General features: G+C 34.2%; 1 protein-coding gene across 10 annotated transcripts in view; it reads left to right on the forward strand.

Annotated features, from left to right (window-relative positions):
- Positions 1-22,371, forward strand: part of PCDH15 (protocadherin related 15) — an 801,855-nt gene that overhangs the window by 578,857 nt on the left and 200,627 nt on the right. For all 10 annotated transcript variants that reach the window (XM_063103018.1, XM_063103019.1, XM_063103017.1 and 7 more), the window contains 2 exons: positions 7,275-7,580; positions 9,988-10,212. In XM_063103018.1, the coding sequence (XP_062959088.1) occupies positions 7,275-7,580; positions 9,988-10,212 (531 nt within the window). The remainder of the gene's footprint in view (positions 1-7,274; positions 7,581-9,987; positions 10,213-22,371) is intronic.

Here is a 22,371-nt window from a genome sequence, read left to right on the forward strand (position 1 = left end):
GCTCCTTCACCTTCCTTTCTGGAGTAAAGACAATATAGACTAAAGCTGCAGGGAATTCATGATGAATGCAGCATGGAGAAGAAATATACAACCGTGGTAACACACCACTAAGATTTTGGAATTGCTTGGAAGTGACTGACACAATAAATAAACTACTTTGACTAAAACATAGAGTTTATATCAGAAAGTTAGTTGTGGGAGATAAATGCATAAAGACAGGTTAGAAGGACCATACAGAGACTTGAATACCAGGCTAACATGTAATTTATTGTGTAACTTGGAGTAATGGCTTTAGCTATTGATAGATTCAGCCAAAGTATCCACTGCTTTGTAAAACTGAAGTCCTTAATTATTGATTCAATAAATATTCATTGAACACCTACTAAAAGTAGGCATTGTTATGTCAACTGTAATCAATGCATTTTTCTTATCCTCAAGTTGTTTGACATATAGTGTAGGAGACAAGCAGGCAACCTGCTTACAGTATGTTATGGAGCTAAATACTGTGAATGTAGGATAACAGGGAGTCTAAGTGAAAGGATAGCAATCTTGACCTGGGGGAACCAAAGAAGGCATCCCAGAGAAATATCTCACCCCTTACAGGCAGTTTTATTGAGATTTTTCCACGGTAGAATGGAAAGAATTTAAGAACACTAAAAAAGATATAGCTTTGGAAAAAAAAAATGTGGGTAGCTGTCACACCTGTTATGCGTGGAAATACTATTTCTCTGATAGAATTTATCTTTTCAGATTTGGAACTACAGCTGGCGGTAGTTGCAAGTGAGGAAATACTTAGTATTAAATAACTCATGTACTCCTTTCAGGTATCAATTTAATGATTTTAAGAGCCTCACAATTTATGATCAGGTCATGATCAGTCACCCATTGACATACGTTTGTTTCCCAAGCCATGATGAGATTACCTTAAAATGCAATCATCTTTTCTCTTCTACTTTCAAATGGAATGCATTTTTCAGAACTGATTTTTTTTTTTCAGGCCAAACATGGCAAATGTTTCTTAGTGTGGCAATACCTATAAAACCATCAGATATATATTTTCCATTGAACGTACTCTATCATGTTTAATCTAATACTACCTGAATTTATTCATCAAAAGGCTTTGCATCTTCAGCCTTGTTTCTTGTAGTAATTAAAGTTCTCTTTCCTTTCTGCTATTTATCATCTGATCATGTAATTTCCTTTATATTTCTGTTTGTTAACTAAAAATACTGGGCGGACAGGTATCTTTCAGATATGAATTTTTTAATTAATACAGACACCAAAATTCTCAGAAAATCTTCACAACGATGTTAATAGAACCTAATAGACTTACTATACCACATGAAACATGACCCTAAGGAAAATGAAATGTATAAAAAATCCAATAAAAATAGGCCAGTTTGTTCCACCAAAAAATATTCTCTAAAACTTTAGAACAGAATTGATTTTTTTTTCTGTAGTTTCTAAGTAGACATTAAAAACCACAATAACAATAAGCAAAGACAATTTTTGTTCATTGTTTAATATGACCCAAGTATGCTGCTAATTGTTTTCTGTCCTCATTGGAGGTAGTGAGATAAATACTAGTTATTATCATCATTTTATAGATGAAGGATGGAAGCTTATATCGATTAACTCACTGAAGGCCTTTGAGTCAGTATGCGAAGGATCTGGGCTTCTAACCTAGAGCTTGGGCCTTTGAGAAGTCACTAGTTTACATAAAGGTTTTCTAGATTCTTAGAGATTGAATATTTGAGTTTTGAAATTTGATGAAAAACTATTTACTCTGGTTATGTTTTAGTGATTTGAATGTCGGTATGCTTGGTACACTCTGGCCAGTGAGATCGCTCGACATTGTTCAATAATGAATATGAGGCATTTATGTGAAGAGAAAAAAAATTTAGTCATATCTTGAGTCATTAAATTGCTTCTCTCCTTTTACACTAATAATTACAGCCCTTGAAATAATTCAGCTTCTTTAAAGTAATAAAGACAACACATATTTTATATCTTTTTAAAATTGGTAGACAATTTAAAAATGTATTTCCTCTCTTAATGTCATTAAGGTTGCATTGCCCAACTTCTCCACCTGACCTCCCTGCTCAACAACTCTTGTGGCTCCTACTTCAAGGTGAGAAAGGAGGGTACAACCTCTTAAAATCGCTGTAAAGGACAAGCAAAAAGTAGAGCAAAGATCCCTCTCAGCTTCACACTGTGCTGATTAGGTGCTACAGGGTAGTTCACACCTTTATATTTTTCTTTTTGTTCTCAAAGTTCTTTGCTTCTAGCTGATTTCTGCCAGAATAAACAAATGATTTTCTATTTAAAATAATTAATCTGAATGGGTATAAGTATAAAAGTGTATCTTAAATTGAAATTAATCATTGACAAATTGTGCAAGTAATCCACCCAGGGACTTCTCCATGGAAGGGTTGCAAACATCAGACTCTCCTTTGAGCTTTTATCCTAATATATTCCACCCATACAGGCCTGCTTTTAAGTCTTTACATGATTGGTAGCCCCCAGAGTAAGAATCCTGGTTAATAGGCTTCCACTTTGATTACTGGGAAAAATTGTGTAGTAGGCCACTCTAAAAAGATAATAAGAAAAAAAAGAAAAATAGGGGTGGGGGATAAATTTATCACTTAAGAAATTTATTTCCCTGCTGTCTTTTCAAGTGGCATGCTATAAATTGAGTGCTCAACAACTATTCCAAAAACCTTTGTTCAATAAATTCCTTGTACATCATCTAACTTCTTAAGTAATTCTTTAGTTGTCTTTAATATACTATCACTTTGATTTTAATGATTAAGATTTGCCAGTAGTGTTTCTGACAAATATTCAAAATTATGTCCAGTGAAGTCTTTATCTAACTACAGACTATCAACCAATTTCCCAGCAATATGCATTCACCAATTAGTAGCCACAGATCAGGCCATGTAGTAAGGTGTATATTACAAAAAAATGTGCTAACCATAGACAAATGACTATAAAGTTGCAGCTATTACTGTTTATTGCTTTGAAGTAGTGCAAGGAAAGAAGAGATGTGTGATTTTTTCTTATCAACAATTTTAATTAACTTTTAATTGATTTCTAGGAAGATAAATGGTTTCATTATAGCATCACACACTGAGCTGCTTGGCTACATATTAAACATCGATGTAAAGTTCTTGACAGTACTGTTGATAAAAAGAGATTCTATATTTGGTTATCTTGTCTAATATCTATACTCATCTGTAATAGTAAATAAGTTAAACTGTCTTGCTCAGCCAGATCACATTGCTTAACTTATATGACTTTATTTATGTTTCTCAATTAGGAGATAGAAAAAGGAAGGAAACAGCCCTGCACTTTACAAATATTCTAGACTGTTTGTCTCCATTAAGTGTATGTCTGAGTAACGTTTAAATTTTCAGAGTAATTTTCTTCAGAATTGTACAGTCTGTTATTCCATAAGCAATGATGCTTCCTTCCATGGTAGCTAGATATTCCATTAATTAAATGGTAGTAAATTGTGTGTGTGTGTGTGTGTGTGTGTGTGTGTGTGCGTGTGTGTGTGCGCGCGCACGCATGCATACCTTTACATATCACTTGTATTTTATACTAATTTAAACTGATTTAAAACATTAGGAAACCTTATCAGTGAGGATGCTCCATTGAACATTTACTTTTAGTCTCCTTGTTAAATATCTGTTTGGATACTTTGTCTCACCACATGATCCCCTTGTAAAATACAGATTGCTATAGATTTGCAAAAAGTGTGATTAAAGTTAAGAACCTTGAGAAGGGGAAGAGTATCTGAGATTGCCCAGGTGAGCCTAATGTAATCACTTAAAAGGGAAAGAGAATGGCTGAAGAGTGGATCAGAGAAATGAGAGAAGGAGGAGGAGGAGAGAGTCAAAACATGTGAGAGGAATTTGGCCTCCATTGCTGGATTTAAATATGGAGGAAGTGTGCCCGGAGCCAAAGAATATGGGTGCCTCTAGAAACTGGGATTGGTCCTCACATGACAATCAACAAGGAAGTGGGAGTGTCAATCCTACAACCTAAAGCAACTGAATTTGGCAATGACTTGGATGAGCAAGGAAATTGTTTCCCCCTAGGACCTCCAAAAAGGAACAAAGCCCTGCCTACACTTTGATTTCAGCCTGGTGAGACCATGTTAAAATCCTTAGCTTTAAGATAATAAACTTGTATAATCTGCTAAATTTGTGGTAATTTGTTATGGAAGCAATAGAAAGCTAATACAGATATGTTTGAGGCGTTCTAGTACATATTTCAGTTAAGTAGCTTTATGAATATAGAACAGCACATACTCAGCACCCTCCCCTACACACTCACACACAGGCAGTCACACACACATACACACGTACAGTCACATTAGTCAAATAGAACCATTATATCACAATAAATCTTCAATTGTATGTATGAATAAGAATAAGTTGAGCAAGAGTCATTTAAACTACTAATTGTATAAGTGATTGTTTTTTTATGATCTTAAGATATCCCACAGACAGAAAAAGTGGCTGAAAATTTCAAGAGTGTTGGTGCTATGATATAAGATCTATGGATACTCATTATCAGGTTCTATTTTTTATTTACTCGATCAGTGGTTTCAGACCAAAAGAATAAAGTTCACAGCTTTTTTTTATGTGGGGGGGGGGTGGGCAAGGCAGGTAGGCAGAGTTTGCTTTTTCTGCTACATTGACCAGCTTCACTAATATATTAAGGTCCATAACTCGTAAGGCAAATTCTAGGCAAAAGTAAGAGATATGTCAACAGAAATTCCTCAACCATTTTTTGCAGTGTTTTTCGCTCTTCAGGCATTTCTGCAATTCTTCTTTCATCTTTCCTGAGAACTAAGCCTCAAGAGATGCTAACCTCCTGTGGGCATTTGTGTTTTGACGAGTCAAAACTTGCTGACGTGTCTGGCATTATGACTGTATTAGTTCATTTTCTGTTACTTGTAACAGAATACCTGAAAATAGGTAATTTATAAGAAAGTGAAAACTATTTCTTGCAGTTTGGGAGGCTGAAAAGTCCAAGGTTGAGGGGCACACCTGGTGAGGGCCTTCTTCATGATGGGGACTCTGCACAGTCCTTGGGTGACATACGGTATCACATGGCAAGAGCTGAACAAGAGTATGTTCATGTGCTCTTCTTATAAAGTCCCCAGTCCACACCCATGACAACCCACTAAAACATTAACCCATTACTCCATGAATGGATTATCCATTCACAAGGGCACGGTCTTCATGATCTAATCATCTCTCAAAGCCCCACCTCTCAACACTGCCACATTGGGGATCAAGCTTCCAACATGAACTTTGGAGGAGACAAATATTCAACACATATTAATGACATATAGAAGGAGCACAGATATAAGCACGATTTTCACATTTTGGACTTTACCATTTCAAACAAAACACAAGCATTCAACAACCCCACACTTCATGCCTCATCAGTGTTTGTAAAGTTGGATATATGAAGGCATAGGTGCTGTTAAAATACATCATGTTGCATTCCAGGCTTTGTGGATATCCAGTGATTATTGTGTCCCTTGACACTTGGCTTGTTTTCCTTCCTTTTTTAAATGATAGTTTGGGGCATAATTTTATAATATTTTACAGCTCCTAAGATTTATTCAAGTTTCATTGAAGAAAAATAACAGAACGATTTAACATAAAATGTACAGTATTTGATAGTGAGCATTAGAATTTGTATCACAATTGAGTTTAAGATAAGATTAATTCTTATAATATTCCATTAGACAAATATTTATTCAAAATTCACTTGTTTTATTTGATTCAAAGTGGTTTTATGTGACAAAAATTTTTCAGTGAATATACATCTATTATAGTCTCAACAATTCTCAGTTACGATTTGGAAATTTGTGTGCTAATATTAAAGAAGTGCCCTTTGCAGATACTTTATAGTTACTGTACTTTTATTTCCATTTGGCTTTTGGAAGAGATATAGTTTCAAATGTCAGTTCCATATATTTATTTACTGTAACATTCATTAATTCCATAAATATTTATTAAATAGTTTTATATGTGAGGTATTTTACTAAGAACTGGGGCACTGAGATATTCCTGTCTTTTTTGTATTATCTTTTATTTATTTTTTTAATTATTATTTTTTAATTGACACACAATTGTACATATGTATGGGATACAATGTGATAATTTGGATCTATGTATACAATGTGTAATTATCAAATCAGAGTAAATAACATCACATATTTATCACTTCAAACTTTGGCATTTCTTTGTATGGGAACATTCAGAATCTTCTCTTGTAGCTATGTGAAATTATACAATAAATTATTGTTAACTATAGTGACCCTATAGTGCCAGAGAACACTAGAACTTCCAATCTAGCTATAATTCTTTTTATTTTTTACTATTACTCATGTTTCATTTTTAAATTTATTTATTTATTAATATTATTATTATTTTTACATTCTAACATGTTGCAGAGCAGTTGGAGGTGGAGGAAAGAGGGGGCTTTGTATGTGTTGGCCAACCTCTCCTTATCCCTCCTCCCATGCTTTCAAACATCTAGGAACAACTATTCTACTCTCTACTTTTATGAGGCCAATTTTTTTTAACTTCCATGTATGAGTGAGAATCTGTGGCATTTATGAGATATTTATTTCTTGTGTAAACCTAAGCAATATAATTAAATTCCATAAGCCACAGTTTTCTCATTTTTAAAATGGGACCAATGATGTTTACTCATAAGAACATCCTGAAAATTAAATAAGATAATATTTATAAGTATTGTTTATATAGCAAATATTATTTGTTATAAAAATAATATAACAAATATTATTATTGAGCTATATAAAGATGAAAATATATAAGGCACTTGAACATAAAACAACTACAGAATGTTAAAATGCCACTCGATAAATTAGGTTGAATTAATCAAAACCTAAATGTTTTTTCATTAGAATTCAAAATATATTAAAAAATAATACTTGAAAATTTTCATAATATGAATTTTCTATCATAATACTGTTATTGCTAAACAAATTAGCAATTTACATTATGCTCATTTGGAATGAAGAATATTAATTTATATGCAGTATATTTCTTTTCATGTTTTAAACTTTGCATTACATTGTCATGATCTTTTAAATTTTCTCCTTAGAGGAAAAATGAATGTTTAAAAATGTCAGAATTCATTAATTATCCCTTAATGATAAGGCTACATTTATCAACAGTATAACCAAAACTTACTATGTGAATTATTTTCATTTTATTTAGGCAACAGACCCTGATGCTGGAATAAATGGCCAAGTGCACTACAGTTTGGGTAACTTCAATAATCTTTTTCGCATCACATCCAATGGGAGCATTTACACAGCAGTGAAGCTTAACAGAGAAGTCAGAGACTACTATGAACTTGTTGTTGTGGCAACCGATGGAGCAGTACACCCTCGTCATTCAACTCTAACACTGGCCATTAAGGTTTTGGATATTGATGATAATAGTCCTGTGTTCACCAACTCAACACACACTGTTGTTGTTGAAGAGAATTTGCCAGCTGGGACCACCTTTCTTAAAATAGAGGTGTGTGGAAGAAGCATTAATTAGATAAATTTTACATTATAAAATTAGCCATTAGGATAGGATTACCAAATTTAGCAAATCCAAATACAACACACCCAGTTAAATTTCATTTTCAAATAAACAATGAATAAATTTTAGTATGTCTCAAATATGACATATTTTATTTTATGTGACAACCTTACTTTAGGCATATCGCAAAAAATAAGGGGAAAAAAAGGTACATTTGTAAGAAATAAAACAACAGCTTTTAATAGTTTTTTATCCAAAGGTAATGCTGCATATTTATTTAACAATTGGCAATAGTCTATAAAGCAAAAGTTAACAGTCTTTCACGTGGTGCCTCCAAAGTATTCGTTATTAAATTTTTATGTGTATTCTTTCACATTTATCTTTGTGCTCACACAAATATCAAACAAATATTTACTTATATGTAAATATGCATGTGGGGGGTATATGCATATATACCACATATGTATATGTATACACATACATATATATATAAGTTCCCCTTATATTTTACAGATATTGTTCCCATTATATTTGAGAGATATTGTTATACCCATTATTCTGTAGTATTTTTGTTTTTCACATTCAATACACAGCAGGCATCTTCCAGGGGTCTGACTCTCCTTTTTAATAATATCTCCATGGCCAGGTTTTTTTATTTGTTTGTTTGTTTCAGTTGTCAACTAAAAATTATCAGATACTTTGATTTAGTAAGTTGGATTGACCCATAAATCAGCATTTTTTAGCAACAACTCCATTTAATTTTGACACAGGTAGTCTATGAAGTATATTTTTAAAAATATATATATTAGTTTTTCTTCCACCTGCAATCCACAACTTTAATTTTCAAGAATCTGTATTACTTCCAAAATTCAACTCAACAATTATTTACTATGTTAATAAACTTTCATTAATCAAAATAAGGCAGTCTTGACCAGGGAAAGGACCATTTATTTCTCCATTAATCCATCCATCTATCAATTAATTAATTCATTTATTAGGCAAGCATATCTTCAGTATCTACTATGTTACAAGTCCTCTGTTAGACTTTAGGGATGCAAATGTGAACAAGAAAAATTTGTTGCCTTATTGGAGTTTTCAGTCTGGTTTAGCAAACAGAAAATTTCGTAATTAAAATAGAGGTCTTCAATGCAAGGGTCCTTGGGTATCACCGTGAAGCTTCTAACCTAATCTGAGAGCAAAGAACATTTGCCGAAGAAAGTGTTTCTGAATTGTGACCTCAGGAGCAAGTGAGAGGTATTCAGGCATAGAGGGAAGAAAGATTATTCAAGGCAGTAATAAAAATCCACTCAAAATCCTGTAGGAGAGGAGACGGGGAGAGGTGAGGGGCTGCAAGGCCAGAAAATAGGTTAGTCCCTCTCAGCATGCTGAGGAGATCAGGGTGGACAAAAAATGGGACAGAAAACAATAAGGATTTTAGACAGGAAAATGACATAGTAAAATCTATGCTTTAACAGTATCTTTCTGGTTGTGTTGTATTGACATCACATTGACATTGATTGAAGGAAGCCAAAACCGAAGTTCACCTAGATGTTTGCATTAATGAATGTACCATCTGACACATCCTTATCCTCCCATTTTCACTCTTGGCTTCATTCCATTTCCTCTTTCTGAGGTGCTTTTGGCAGTCTGTACTACTGAATGAAACAGCCGTCCTACAAGACCTTCATGAAAACCTGTCCTTTCAGCTAAAGAATGTCACTCCCGATTCATAACACCTTTCAGATGACATAGAACTTTTTTCCTTTTTTTTTTTTTTTTTTTTTTTTTGATATTTGTGTCATTTCGTTTTTGAGACCATAACTGGAGAGCAGGAATTGTGTCTTGATTCATCTTGGTGCTGTCTATGGCACCTTGTGCATAATAATGACTCAAATATTGTTAAATGAAGGAAAGCAAAATAGTAATCTCTAGGAATATATTATAAAATTCCTATGAGAAAGAATTGCTACTTACATTTCCTTACTTTTCTTATAGACCTTTAGCATTCTGTTATGTTTATAGAAATCACTCAATAATATATATTTTTATTTAAAATATTATTTTCATGGTTTTTAAATCAACAGAAAATAATAAACAATCATTCATAACAATATTTATTTCTTTACTGTCGTATGATTCATTTAATCTGTGATTTTTCAAGAAAAATAGATGCCAGTAATAAGATCAACACTGACAAAATCTCATGAATAAATTTCTCTTTTTCTCTCCTCCCCAGTAAATTATGTAACAAATGTGCTTTTCTATAAGCACTTTTGTCTTTTGGTCATCGTTAAATGCATGCTGTCCTAGCCACTGACACATGATATCCATCAGTCCTGCCTTTCTCTATTTTGGTAACATCACTGATGTAACCATTCTTCTGCTTAATTTTTTACAGGCCAAAGATGTTGACCTTGGAGCAAATGTGTCTTATAGGATCAGAAGCCCAGAAGTGAAGCATTTTTTTGCACTGCATCCATTCACAGGAGAGCTATCCCTTTTAAGGAGCTTGGATTATGAGGCTTTTCCAGACCAGGAAGCAAGTATCACTTTTCTGGTGGAGGCCTTTGATATTTATGGAACAATGCCACCTGGTATTGCTACTGTCACAGTGATAGTAAAGGTAAGGGAGAGAGATGACTTATGGTTGCCTGCTTTGCTCGGTCTACATGTAGCTTCTGATTCTTATATTATATCTATAGTATTGTTTGGCAATAATTTATAGTAACACAGTGGTACCAGACCCAGAACATAAGTTTTTTAATATGAAGTATTTATGAAGACTTGAGAAATAACTATATTTTCTAACTAGGAGACAAATTTGAAAGAGGCACTAAGTATGAGTTCAAAGAATGTGGCTGTTTGAGTCTGCCATTAGTGCTGCAACTTCATTTAAGTCACAACTTGTCTACTACGGTTTAGTCCAAATTCTACAGCACCAGGGATAAAAACTTTGCCCAAAGTCTTCAATTAAAAAAATTAGATTATAAAAAACTGACTCTGAAATGTTGAATTCATAGGCTTCACAAATAATTAGTTTGGTTTAGGTTGGAAACCCAAGACTCGGGGATGATATTGCCTTCAGTCAGATGGAATTGAGGTTATGTTCTAGCTCAAACGTTTTCAAGCTCTGTGACTTTGGGGATTTTATTAAACTTTGTGGATTTGTTATCTCATTCATTTATTATAATACCCTGTGCCAGATGATTGCCTGCGAGAGCATGGCATCTTTAACGTTTTGAGATTCTAGTAATTTTTAAGGTACACCTTAAGAGTAGATGTAAAAAAAAGTCATAAAAGTTCATTAGTTGTCAAATAGTAGTGCATATAAAGATCACCTGATCTTCATCCTAAAGTTTCAGATTCCTGTGTTCCATCTACAAATAAGCACTTTTCAATGGGGACCATCACAGACATCAGCATTTTAGAAAAGTACACAGATAATTCTTGTACCAGATGTCAGAATAACACATGCTGAGAAACATGCTTCACTTACAAATATACATATACAAACAATCATTGAGTTACTTTACAAAGTGAGTATAGTACAAAAAAAAAAATGGCTTTAAACGGCATTTGTTTCTTAGGTGTAAAATAAATAAAATAAAACTGTATTCATAATCATGGTATGTTGAAAAAAATTGTTTCGCTCAAGGAAGAAAATAAAAGCTTGAAGCTGTCTTCTCAAAGTTTTTTTTTTTTTTTTGGAAGGGGGTCTCTGAACAGAGTTTGAATGGTTAAAATGACAGAGCTAGTCAGAAAGAAGCATATACATCTACACAGAGCAAGAGAAAGAGGGAAAGGAAAGTAGAAAAATAGAAAATCTATATGACAAATAACACACTTTAAAAAGAAGCTTAGGGTGACCATATTTGCACGGAGGTTGTCCCCCACCTCCTGTGGAGCTCTCAGTGAAAACATTCTCTAATCTGAATCCTTGATCTTTTGATGCTCAAAAAATTAAGCTGGCTGCTATGGAGATCCAAAACCTTGCAATTGAAATTCTTAGCTTTCAAGAATTATGATTTTAATGGATTAAAAATTTAAGTATAAGAGCTGAAACTAAAAACTCTTAGAAGAAGATGTAGGTGTAAAATCTTCATGACCTTGGATCAGGCAACAGTTTCTTAAATATGACACCAAAAGTTCAAGTTGCCAAAGAGAAAATAACTTGGACCTCATCAAAATTAAAACCACTCATGCTTCAGAGAACACCATCAAGAAAGTGAAAAGACAAACCACAGAATTGGTAAAAAAATTTGCAAATCATATATCTGATAAAGGTTTAGTGCCCAGAGTATATAAAGAAGTCTCACAGCATAACAATAAAAATGAAAATAACCCTATTATAAAATGGGCTAAAGATTTGAATAGCTATTTCTCCAAAGAAGATATAGAAATTACCCCCCCCCCGCCAAAAAAAAACACATGAAAATATGGTCAACATCATTGTTCATTAGAGAAGTGCAAATAAAAATCACAATGGGATACTACTTCATACCGACTAGAATGGCTTTAATGAAAAATAAATAAATAATAACTCAGAAAACAATGAATGTTGGCGAGGATGTGTAGAAATCACCATTACTGGTGGGAATGTAAAATGGTGCAGCCACTTTGGAAAACATTTCGGCAGTTCCTCAAAAGTTGAATAGACAGTTACCACATGACCGAACAATTTCATTCCCAGGCATATACTAAAGAGAACTGACAACATAGGTCCACACAAAATCTTGTACATGAATGCTCATAGCAGCAGCATTCATAATAGTAAAAATGTGGGAGCAGCCTAAATGTCCATCAACCAATCAATGTATAAACAAAATGTGGTACATCCATACAGTGGAATACAGGTGCTCCTCGACTTATGATGGGATTATGTCCCAATAGACCCCTTGTAAATTGAAATTATTGTAAGCTAAAAAGGCGTTTAATACACCTAACCTACTGAACACCATAGCTTAGCCCAGCCTAGCCTAAACATGCTCAGAACACTTACATTAACCTACAGTTGGGCAAAATCATCTGGTAAGACAGTACTCTGAAGATTATTGGTTGTTAAGCTTTGTGATTGCATGGCTGACTGGGCTCACCACCGCTGACCCTCATCACTAAAGAGTATTTTACCACATATTGCTAGGCTGGGAAAAGATCAAAATTCAAAATTTGAAGTATGGTTTCTAGTGAATGCATTTTGCTACATCATAAAGTTGAAAAATCCTAAGTTGAACCGTCTTAAATTGGCGACTATGTGTATAATTTAGCCATAAAAATGAGTAAAATGCTGATTCATTCTACAACATAAATGAATCGTAAAAACATTATGCTAAGTGAAAGAAGCCAGACACAGAAGATCACATATTATATGGTCCCATTATTTAAATGAAATGTCCAGAAGAGGCAAGTCCATAGAGACAGAGAGTAGATTAGTGGTTTCCAGCAGATCAGGGGAGGAACGGAATTGGGAACAACTGTTAACAAGTATGAGGTTTCCTTTTGGGGTGATGGAAATGTTCTAGATAGTGGAGATGGCCACACAATATCGTGAATACACTAAAAAACACCAATTATACACTTTAAAACCTTGAATTTTATCTAAAAAAAAAAGAATTATGGTTTTAGCTTTGGGAAAATAAATAAAACATAAAGAATCTTATAGCGTAGCATGTTTCCATAAGTCCATGAATAAAATAGATGAATATGAGTACTTAATTAAGAAATGATTTAATTATCTTAATCTTAATTATATTTTAATTCAAATGTTATTTACAGTTATAAATATGTTCTACAAAAGAAATGTATGATTGATGATCATGACTCTGATTTTACCAGGTTATAGTAGATATCAAATTTTCTTGTTAAAAAAATAGTCTCCTAAAGCTTAGGGAAAAAATGTGGAAAAATATAAACTTTGAATTAAAGTTTATTTACAAGTTCATTTGGTAAGATTAAAATACAATCTTTGGCAATCACACATTGGTCTACCATATAGTGGAGCTGTTTGTACTTCTTGCAGTCATTAGAAATATATAACAATGGAAGGGGATCAAAATTAGTTTATCTAATCCTGGAGATCATGGAGAAAACCATAGGCACCTGTGTTCATTTAAGCTTTGCCACCATTACATTTTCAGATTGTATTTGTTCCCATGAGTTCTTTTTTTTTATTCTTTTGAGGTGCCTAGAGTTATAATCTGTTGCTTTGTGTTGCTTTGCCCCCCATGGATTTGTCACCTCACTTCCCCTGGGTGATGGAGACGCAAAGGATTACTCAAAGCCCATCTCTTCTGAGCAGTGAGAGGCCCCAATGTGGTTAATCTCCCACTGGAACCCTCAAGAGAGGGATCCCTTCCTTGGAAATTAATGCCAAATTGGGGTTATCTTCCTGCATTTATTTTCCAGACCAGGAAGTTACAGGAAGAGAACAAAGGTGGGGTTATAGTTTAGCAATATAGGCTGGTAACTTTCACTGAAACAAGTCAGATGACATTCCAGTAAGGCAATTAAGTGGTCCTATCAACAACAGCTTGATCTTAGCAAACATTCCTTCTTAACATCAATTTCAGTATCTTTACATAACAATCAGTAACTAGTCTGTCTTTGAGCCAGCAGCCTGCTTTGCCACAAATCTTTATCTCACACCAGAGACTTATAGCCTGAGGAGAATTTCCTGTCCTCCGCAAGGTTAATATCTGAAACTGCAAGGCTTTGGAAAACCAGTCCCTGTGAAGTACATATGCTTTATAGTATATTCTACAATAATCTGTAATGTGTTTAAGGTGAATTGTTTAGCAGAGTTTACCTATGATAAATTACTATTTTATATCTTCTGGTTCTTCTTGACTTCCTGAAACTGTAGAAAGGTACAGATACATGTTTGCTTAGGATAAGAGAACATTAGTTTCTGGGATGACTCCAATTCTTGATGGGTGATTTCAGTAGAGGACTATATATAGCCAGAGTTATACATTTAAAAAGGCAATAGGCAACTTTTCTAAAATGCTTCTTATTATAGTACACTGCAATGTATAAATGATGGGGGAAAAATTACTTTTCTTGGGTTTTTGTTTGATTATTTAACTGATAAATAACTAGTATATGCTATTGTTTTTCTTAGACAATAAAATATTGATATGAAAACATACAAGATTATTAAAGATTTCACCAATATATAATTAGCAAAATTGTATTACTCCTGTAGGTTGATTTTCTTGACCACAGGATCTTCAGGTCTGGATTTTTTTGTTTGTTTTTTTTAAGATAATCCTGCAATTGTAGTGAACCACAAAAATTATTCCACTGCCTTTTCCTCAGACTTGACCAAGCCTAATATACCAGCATACATTCATGCCATTTTTTGCCTGGATTACAGCTGCCATCTCTAAAGTACCTTAGAAAGGATACCATTAGTCCCCTCCATCCTCATATACCCTAAACCTGTCTGGAGTGTGTTATGAGGATCTGGGTTTCTCCTTTTTCAGGGTCCACATGACTATACACTTACTTCTTCCATTCTGTGTCTCTCTATCCTGAAAACTGTCTATTTCAGGGGGTAGGAAAGGTATCTCTTTCAGGGAGTTAAAACTTCAGTCAGCACTAAGATTTCTTTGAGAATAGGAACTCAAACTATAATAATCTTTTCTTGGGTGACCTGCTTTTCTCTTTGTATCTCTCTTTCCTCAGACAGTGACATTCAGTACTCTAGTCACCTGGGAAAGTATTAAGGGACACTACAAAATCATGGAGAGCCTGTGGGGGGAGGACTTCAATCTGTACTTTGAAATATTATTTTGTCACACTGTTGTGTTATGACTTTCAGATATTTAGAAATCTGTTTACAAAAACAATAAGGAACATGGTAATATTGGTAGTTATGAAGATGTCCTGATAGGTAAGCAGATGGAAAAGATTAATACAAGCATGATCTAAATGAACTAATTGAAGCAAAATGGCTTCTGGACCAGTTGATAAATTTAGGCTATCTTACTCTGGTCTATCTTTGTCTACCCATATGGTTTGGTGGAATTGAGCACTTAAAACATTAAAAATAGAAAAATGATTCATTAATTTTTGGTTTTGGGCAAAGAGGGAAAGAAAAGACTTTCTGTTAATGAGCTTCCCCCAGTTCTCAGATTGAAAGAAAGATACGCGAATGGTATAGCCTCTCTCAGGAGGAAGTGGCTGATAATGAATAGTTATAATCACTCATGGAGCCAGTCTTGGTTGCTTTGGATTCAGTTTAAATTCATTTGTTTGGCTTGTTTTGATGGAAGGAGTAAGTGGAATCAAATTGGGTTCAAAAATATCACCTAAAAAAGCAAGATGTGCACTAAATAAGCCTCATTCACTACCTGGGACTTGAACCTCTTAAAAAGTTCTTTATGTTCCCTGGCCACCCCTCTATTTTAAGATAGGAATGTCACTTAAGGCTTCTAAATCAGCATTTGGGAAGGAGTTGCTCACTGATGGGCTCATTTTTTCCTCATATATGGGAGAGTGTTAGTTTAATACTTGTTATCTCATTTGCTTTATCTTATTTAGATAAGTCAGACCATCCTGTTGGTCAAGGCTCCCTCATCCATACAAAAAGTTATTTCTTATTTATTATACATTAAAACAAAACTTAGTAAACATTTACTTTTAGACATATTCAATACCACCTTTTATTCTTTTCCAAGTTGACAAAAGCATAAAAAAATTTTCAGGAAAATTCCTCAAATGCAGACTGACACTTACTTTCCTTTTTTCTGATAACTCAGAGTGAGGTTATCACAAACAGAACTTTATAACTCTATTACATACCACTGAGGCTCATAAAAACATTATCTTTGTTTCTTTTGAAGAGAAGAATAGAGCACAATTGTTGTTTCTTCACAGATATAGATCTTACCCAAGCTTGCAAATTTTCTGCTATTGGTCTATTTACTTGCAGTAGTGACAAATTGTTTTGTTGATGACATAATTGCATGGTATTTGCTGAGAAATATTTGTACCTGAAACAGTCACCAGAGGAAAAGCATCTTGAAGTTCTCTTCTTGAAAATAAATAGAAAGATAATTTCTTTTGTAAAAAAGAAGGGAAAAAAAAGATTAAGTATTTAATATCTGGCCCATCAAATGTATTTAACATTAAAGTGAGAATGGGAAAACTGAAGTGATATTTGGAAGAAAAAATAAATAATATAGAAGTTTATCAAAGACATCCACAAAGATCTTTCTTAGTGTCAAAATTCAAGGATCCAATACAAAACCAGTGATAATCATACAAATAATAGATATTTTTGTAGCAAAGTTTTTGTAGAACGTTGATAAAACAAGGCTGATTTTATTTTGTATTTTTATTGAATGTCTAGAAGAACTGAGTGTGTGTAATAAATTAGGCAATATTGCTAATCTCTGAAAAATAAAAACAAAATTCCAAACAGTTTAAAACGAGTTTAAAAACTAAGATCTTGAGTGGCATCTAATCTTACATACTGATTTGTAATATAAATCTGGTTTACAATCTGAATTTTAACATAATATAGAGTATACACAGAAAGAAAATGTCTGTTCTACAGCAAACAGAAAATTGAATACAAATCAGAAAAGTTACTTATGTAAATATATGTATGATACTAGGCAGCATTAAAAGGGGTATAAAGGACTTGTCCAAGATAAACAGATAACCCAAGTCATTTTGCTGATTGTAATATTGTATAGAATGGCAGCATGGTAAGTTCTCAGTGTCTTTGCCAAAGGTCAATTGGCTTTAAGTGCCTGGGTTGATTTCTGGGTTCTCTATTATGTTCCATTGATCCAAGTGTCTGTTTTTAATGGAAATATCGTGCTGTTTTGGTTACTATAGTTTTGCAGTATTGCTTGAAGTCAGGTAGTACAATACCTCCTGTTTTATTTATTGTTTTGCACAGTATCACTTTGGCTATTCACTGTCTTTTGTTGCTCCATATGAATTTTAAGACTTTTTCTATTTCTGTGAAGAATTTGATTGGTATTTTGATGGGGATTGCATTGAAGCTGTAGACTGCTTTGGGTAGTATGGACATCTTCATAACATTAATTCTCCCAATCCATGAACATGGAATTTCTTTCCATCTTTTTGTGTCCTGTTTCATTTCTTTTAGCAGTGTTTTGTACTTTTCATTGTAGAGATCTTTCACCTCTTTGGTTAAATTTATTCCTAGTTATTTTATTCTTTTGAGCTTGCTTTCTTGCTTTCATTACTTGCTTGTTCATTGTTGATACATGAGAACAGTACAGACTTTTGTGTATTGATTTCATATCACCCACAACTTTACTGAATTTGTTGATGAGCTTTCAGAGTTTTCTTGGTAGAGGTTATGGATTTTTCTATATATAGGATTATGTCATCTGTGAACAAAGGATTAATATGCTGAATACAGAAGGAAATCAAACAACTTCACTGTAAAAAAAACAAATCATCCAATTCAAAAATGGGCAAAGGAGCTGAATAGACATTTTTCAAAGGGAGTCATACAAATGGCCAAAAGACACATGAAAAAAATGCTCAACATCACTAATCATCAGGGAAATTCAAATCGAAACCACAATGAGATATTATCTCACCCCAGCTAGACTGGCTATTGTCAAAAAGCCGGAGAATAACAAATGTTGGTAAGGTTGTGAAGAAAAGCGAACTGTTCTATACTGTCGGTGGGACAGTAAATTAGTGCAGCCATTATGAAAAATAGTATGGAGGTTTATCAAACAACTGCAGATAGAACTACCATAAGATGCATCAATCCCACTTCTGAGTGTGTGTGTATATATATATGTACATATATATTCTATTATATATATAATAGAATATATATATATATGGAATGGAAATCATCATGTCCAAAGGATACTTGCACTCCCATGTTCATCACAGCTGTTTACAATAGCTAAGCTTTGAAACAAACCTAAATCCATCAAGAGAGGACTGGATAAGAAAAATGTGGTATGGCAGTGGAATACTACTCTGCCATAAAAAAGAATAAAATTATGTCATTTGCCAGCAACACATATGAACTTAGAGAAAAATTATGTTAACTCAAGTAAGCCAGTCACCGAAAGAGAAATTCTGAATGCCCTCACTCACAAATGGGAGCTAAGGAAGAAAAAAAGAAAGAAAGAAAGAGAGACCACAATAAAATGTTGAACTTTCCAGAGGAAAGAACAGATGTATAGTTACTAGAATTGGAAAAGATGGATTGGGATGGGGATTAGGAAGTAATTGGGTAAGGGACACTAAGAATAATTATGATTTGTAATGATGAACTTGCTAATAATATTGATTTGATCATCATACACTGTACACAAATATTGATAGTCAACTCTGTACCCAATAAATATATAATCAACTATGTCTCAATTAAAAAATGAATTGTAAAAAAGCAAAACAAAACAAAACAAAAGCAAAAACTCAAAAATAATGCTCATCGAGGAAGCACTGACTAGAAATAAAAAAGAATGGCTACCTAGAAGTAGAAGAGAGAGGGAGGCACTTCTGTGAAGGAAGGAGACTGGATTCAAGCTCGGTTGGGGCCGAGCCCGTGGCGTACTTGGTAGAGTGCTGCGCTGGGAGCGCGGCGACGCTCCCGCCGCGGGTTCGGATCCTATATAGGACTGACCGGTGCACTCACTGGCTGAGTGCCGGTCACGAGAAAAAAAAAAAAAAAAAAACGACAAGCTCGGTTGTGTTTGCCTGCCTTAGAGCGTGCAGGTGTGGGAGTAGTCAGGGATGGGTGGAAGAATCAGGAATGAAAGGTCATCCACAGGGGCTGAGGCTATTATGAAATACAATGGGTCTTGGGAGAGGAGCTAGCTTTTCATCTTTCAGAGGAGAAAATCATACCTAGAAAGAAATGTTCCTACTCCACAGAACATAAAAAAGAAGATAGCTTTTATAAATGGAACCTCAGTGCCCAGTACCAAGAGAACACTTACCAAACCATGGACGCTCGAGAGGCAGTAATGTGCCCGTGATGCTCTATCACGGCAGTACATGATTGATGGAGTCCTGATTTTCATCTGGTCAGAGGAGCTGTGGCTTGAGACACCAGGAGATAGTCCAGGACTCAAACAAAACAGGAACTCTGGACATTTCAAGATTTACAGTATACTTCCTTCCCTGTCTGAAGGGAGGAAATTGAACAAAAGATGACCTCAGTGAACCACCTAGTGGGGAGATAGTCTAGTAGATCTATCATTATTTTTTTACAACTTGCTAATTGTTCCCTTGGGATTGTTTGGTCTGGTGGAAATATTTGTTTTGAGCTACGACTTTCATATATTTCCCTCTATTATATTCTGCACTGTCAGATTCTTATTAATGTGTTCTTTCTAATATATTCATCACCAAGTTTAAAGAATGTGAATAGAGGGAGGGCAGGCCATAAGGCTGAATCAGACTGTCTTAAAATATCCTCAAACTCTACTCTTCTAAAGCTTTAGGACTAAGATGTACCATATTTCCTCTAAAGAACCAAACTGGAGGAAACACTCAAAAAGGTACATGCCCAGGGTTAAGAGTAGAATCTCATAAGCAGTAACAATTGATATTTCTATGGGTCTTTTCATGGCTCCGTAAATATCACCTACTGATTCCTGGTAGTCCTCAGAAAGTGCCTTACTCATGTACATGATTAAGTCCTTTTAACCTTCACTGATTATCCCATTTGCCCGTACTTGCCAAGGCAAATGAGACCAGACTTGCTACTGCCACAGTCTCCAGAATGGAACAGCCTAACAGTGGGGGCAATGGATGCTGATAGCCCTGTTGCTATCAGTTATTGCTACGCATTGTCACCATTTCCCAAAAGGCTCTGTTGTGATGGCCATATCCACCCACTGCTGTAGCTGCTTTCTCCAGTCTGATGAACTGGCTGCCACACACTCAGGAGCACTCTTGATGTACTGGAATCTTCAGTATATTCTCTGAAGACCTTAATTCACTCAAGTCATACAATATTCCAAACAATGATATTCTGTGCCTCCAATATCAATAAGTCTGTGTCTTTCAGGATATATTTTATAGAACATTAGTTCCTCAAAATGGCCATGGGTGTATCCTATACAAAAAAAAAAAAAAAAAAAGAAATCATAGACAAATAAATTTGGGAAACACTGGGCTATACAAAAATCAACAGATTTCTGCACTGCAGGCTTCCATAAGAGTCTTTAGTATGCTAGTGCACATTGTGATTCTTAAGAAAAGAAAATGCAGTTTTCCACATTTCCTAAGAATATTTGGTCATGAAATTCTTTCTGTTTGTGAAGCCTCTGGTAGGACTAATTTTCCAAAGAATGCTATTTGGGAAAAATTTTCCTAGATTTTAGTGATAATAAACATTTGCAGAGTGTAAATATTGAATAGGTTTTTAAATATGCAAACACAACTGCTACAACTCTTTCTCTTTTTATCAAGAAAAAAACATTGTAAATAACTATAAAAATTATTTCAGGGAGATAGATTAGCATTACGCAATGTTTAGAAGCGTATCAGGTTTCCAAGACAAAAGTATAGTGTTCAATTGGAAGAATTTCTTTTTAAAAAAAATTTATTACTAGCATATTAATTATTACAAATCATGACATTTCTTTTTGCCTTTTGCCCAACCTATCACTTCCCAATTTCTTTAAAAAATGTAAGAATACTTTTGGAAGAGATACTTAAAAAGTTACCCATGAATTTTTTAGTGAAAATTCTACTCAAGGCATCTTATATAGAATATTCTGATGATTTTTTTAGTTTCCTTTTTCTTCATCTCCAAATATCAGAATCATGTGTTTAAGATCTGACATAAAATAACTAAATCATATCTATATGTATTATTACCTGGATAACCATGAGTAACTTCTCTAAGCTTTTCATATTTGAAATATGGATAATAATAAACAAAATAATAGCCAATATTCAGGCACATTGAGATGATACATTTAACATGCCTAGCATAATGCCAGACATACGGTAAAAATAAACCACACACACACACACACACACACACACACACACACACACACACACACAGCACTACTATTGTGCCCTTTTAAGAAAGTCTGAAATCCAGTGATTATTAAATAGAATCTGCTCAAAGATTATGCTCAGAGTAAGCACATACTCTCCCAATTGATCATAGTGTTATAAATCAGAAAAAAAAGTCCCAAAATTTATCAACTCCTTTCTCCCACATTACTCTTCTAGCACAAGGAAACCACATGAGGAATGGAATTCTGTATTAAATTAGTGGGTTTGTCAACATTGCACAGTGTTGCCCTCTTCTATTTTAGCCATCTGTTTTCGATGACTATTTTACCTGCCAGAGTTCGTGAGCGACTGGGGCCGTTGCTCAGGTAACTGAGACATCCTGTGTTAAATTTAGTTGAATTCCTTACTATATGCTCCCATCATATCCTTATACTTCCTCCTTCATACTTGAAATTATCCGTCATACTTGAAATTATTTATTTTATTTTTGCTTTCCATATTAAATTGTAAGCTCAGTACCAGCAGGCATCATGACTTTCTGGGTTGTAACAATATCCCTGGCATCTAAGTTACTGCCTGATGCCCAGTAGGAGCTCCATTAATATTTGTGATGCTGAGAAATTGTGTACACTTTGCTGTTTGTGGCAAAGCGTAACTTCCATTATATCCACATCAGGGATATACTACCCCCAAGGGTCTAGAATAACTTCAAATCCAGAAATTAAGAAGAAACCTTTTAAGCAGCTAAGAAAGAAGCTTCCAGTGCAGGTTTTGATTTAAAAAAAAAAAA

Source organism: Cynocephalus volans, chromosome 7 (genome assembly GCF_027409185.1).
Source record: "Cynocephalus volans isolate mCynVol1 chromosome 7, mCynVol1.pri, whole genome shotgun sequence".
In the NCBI taxonomy this organism is placed as follows: Eukaryota; Metazoa; Chordata; class Mammalia; order Dermoptera; family Cynocephalidae; genus Cynocephalus; species Cynocephalus volans.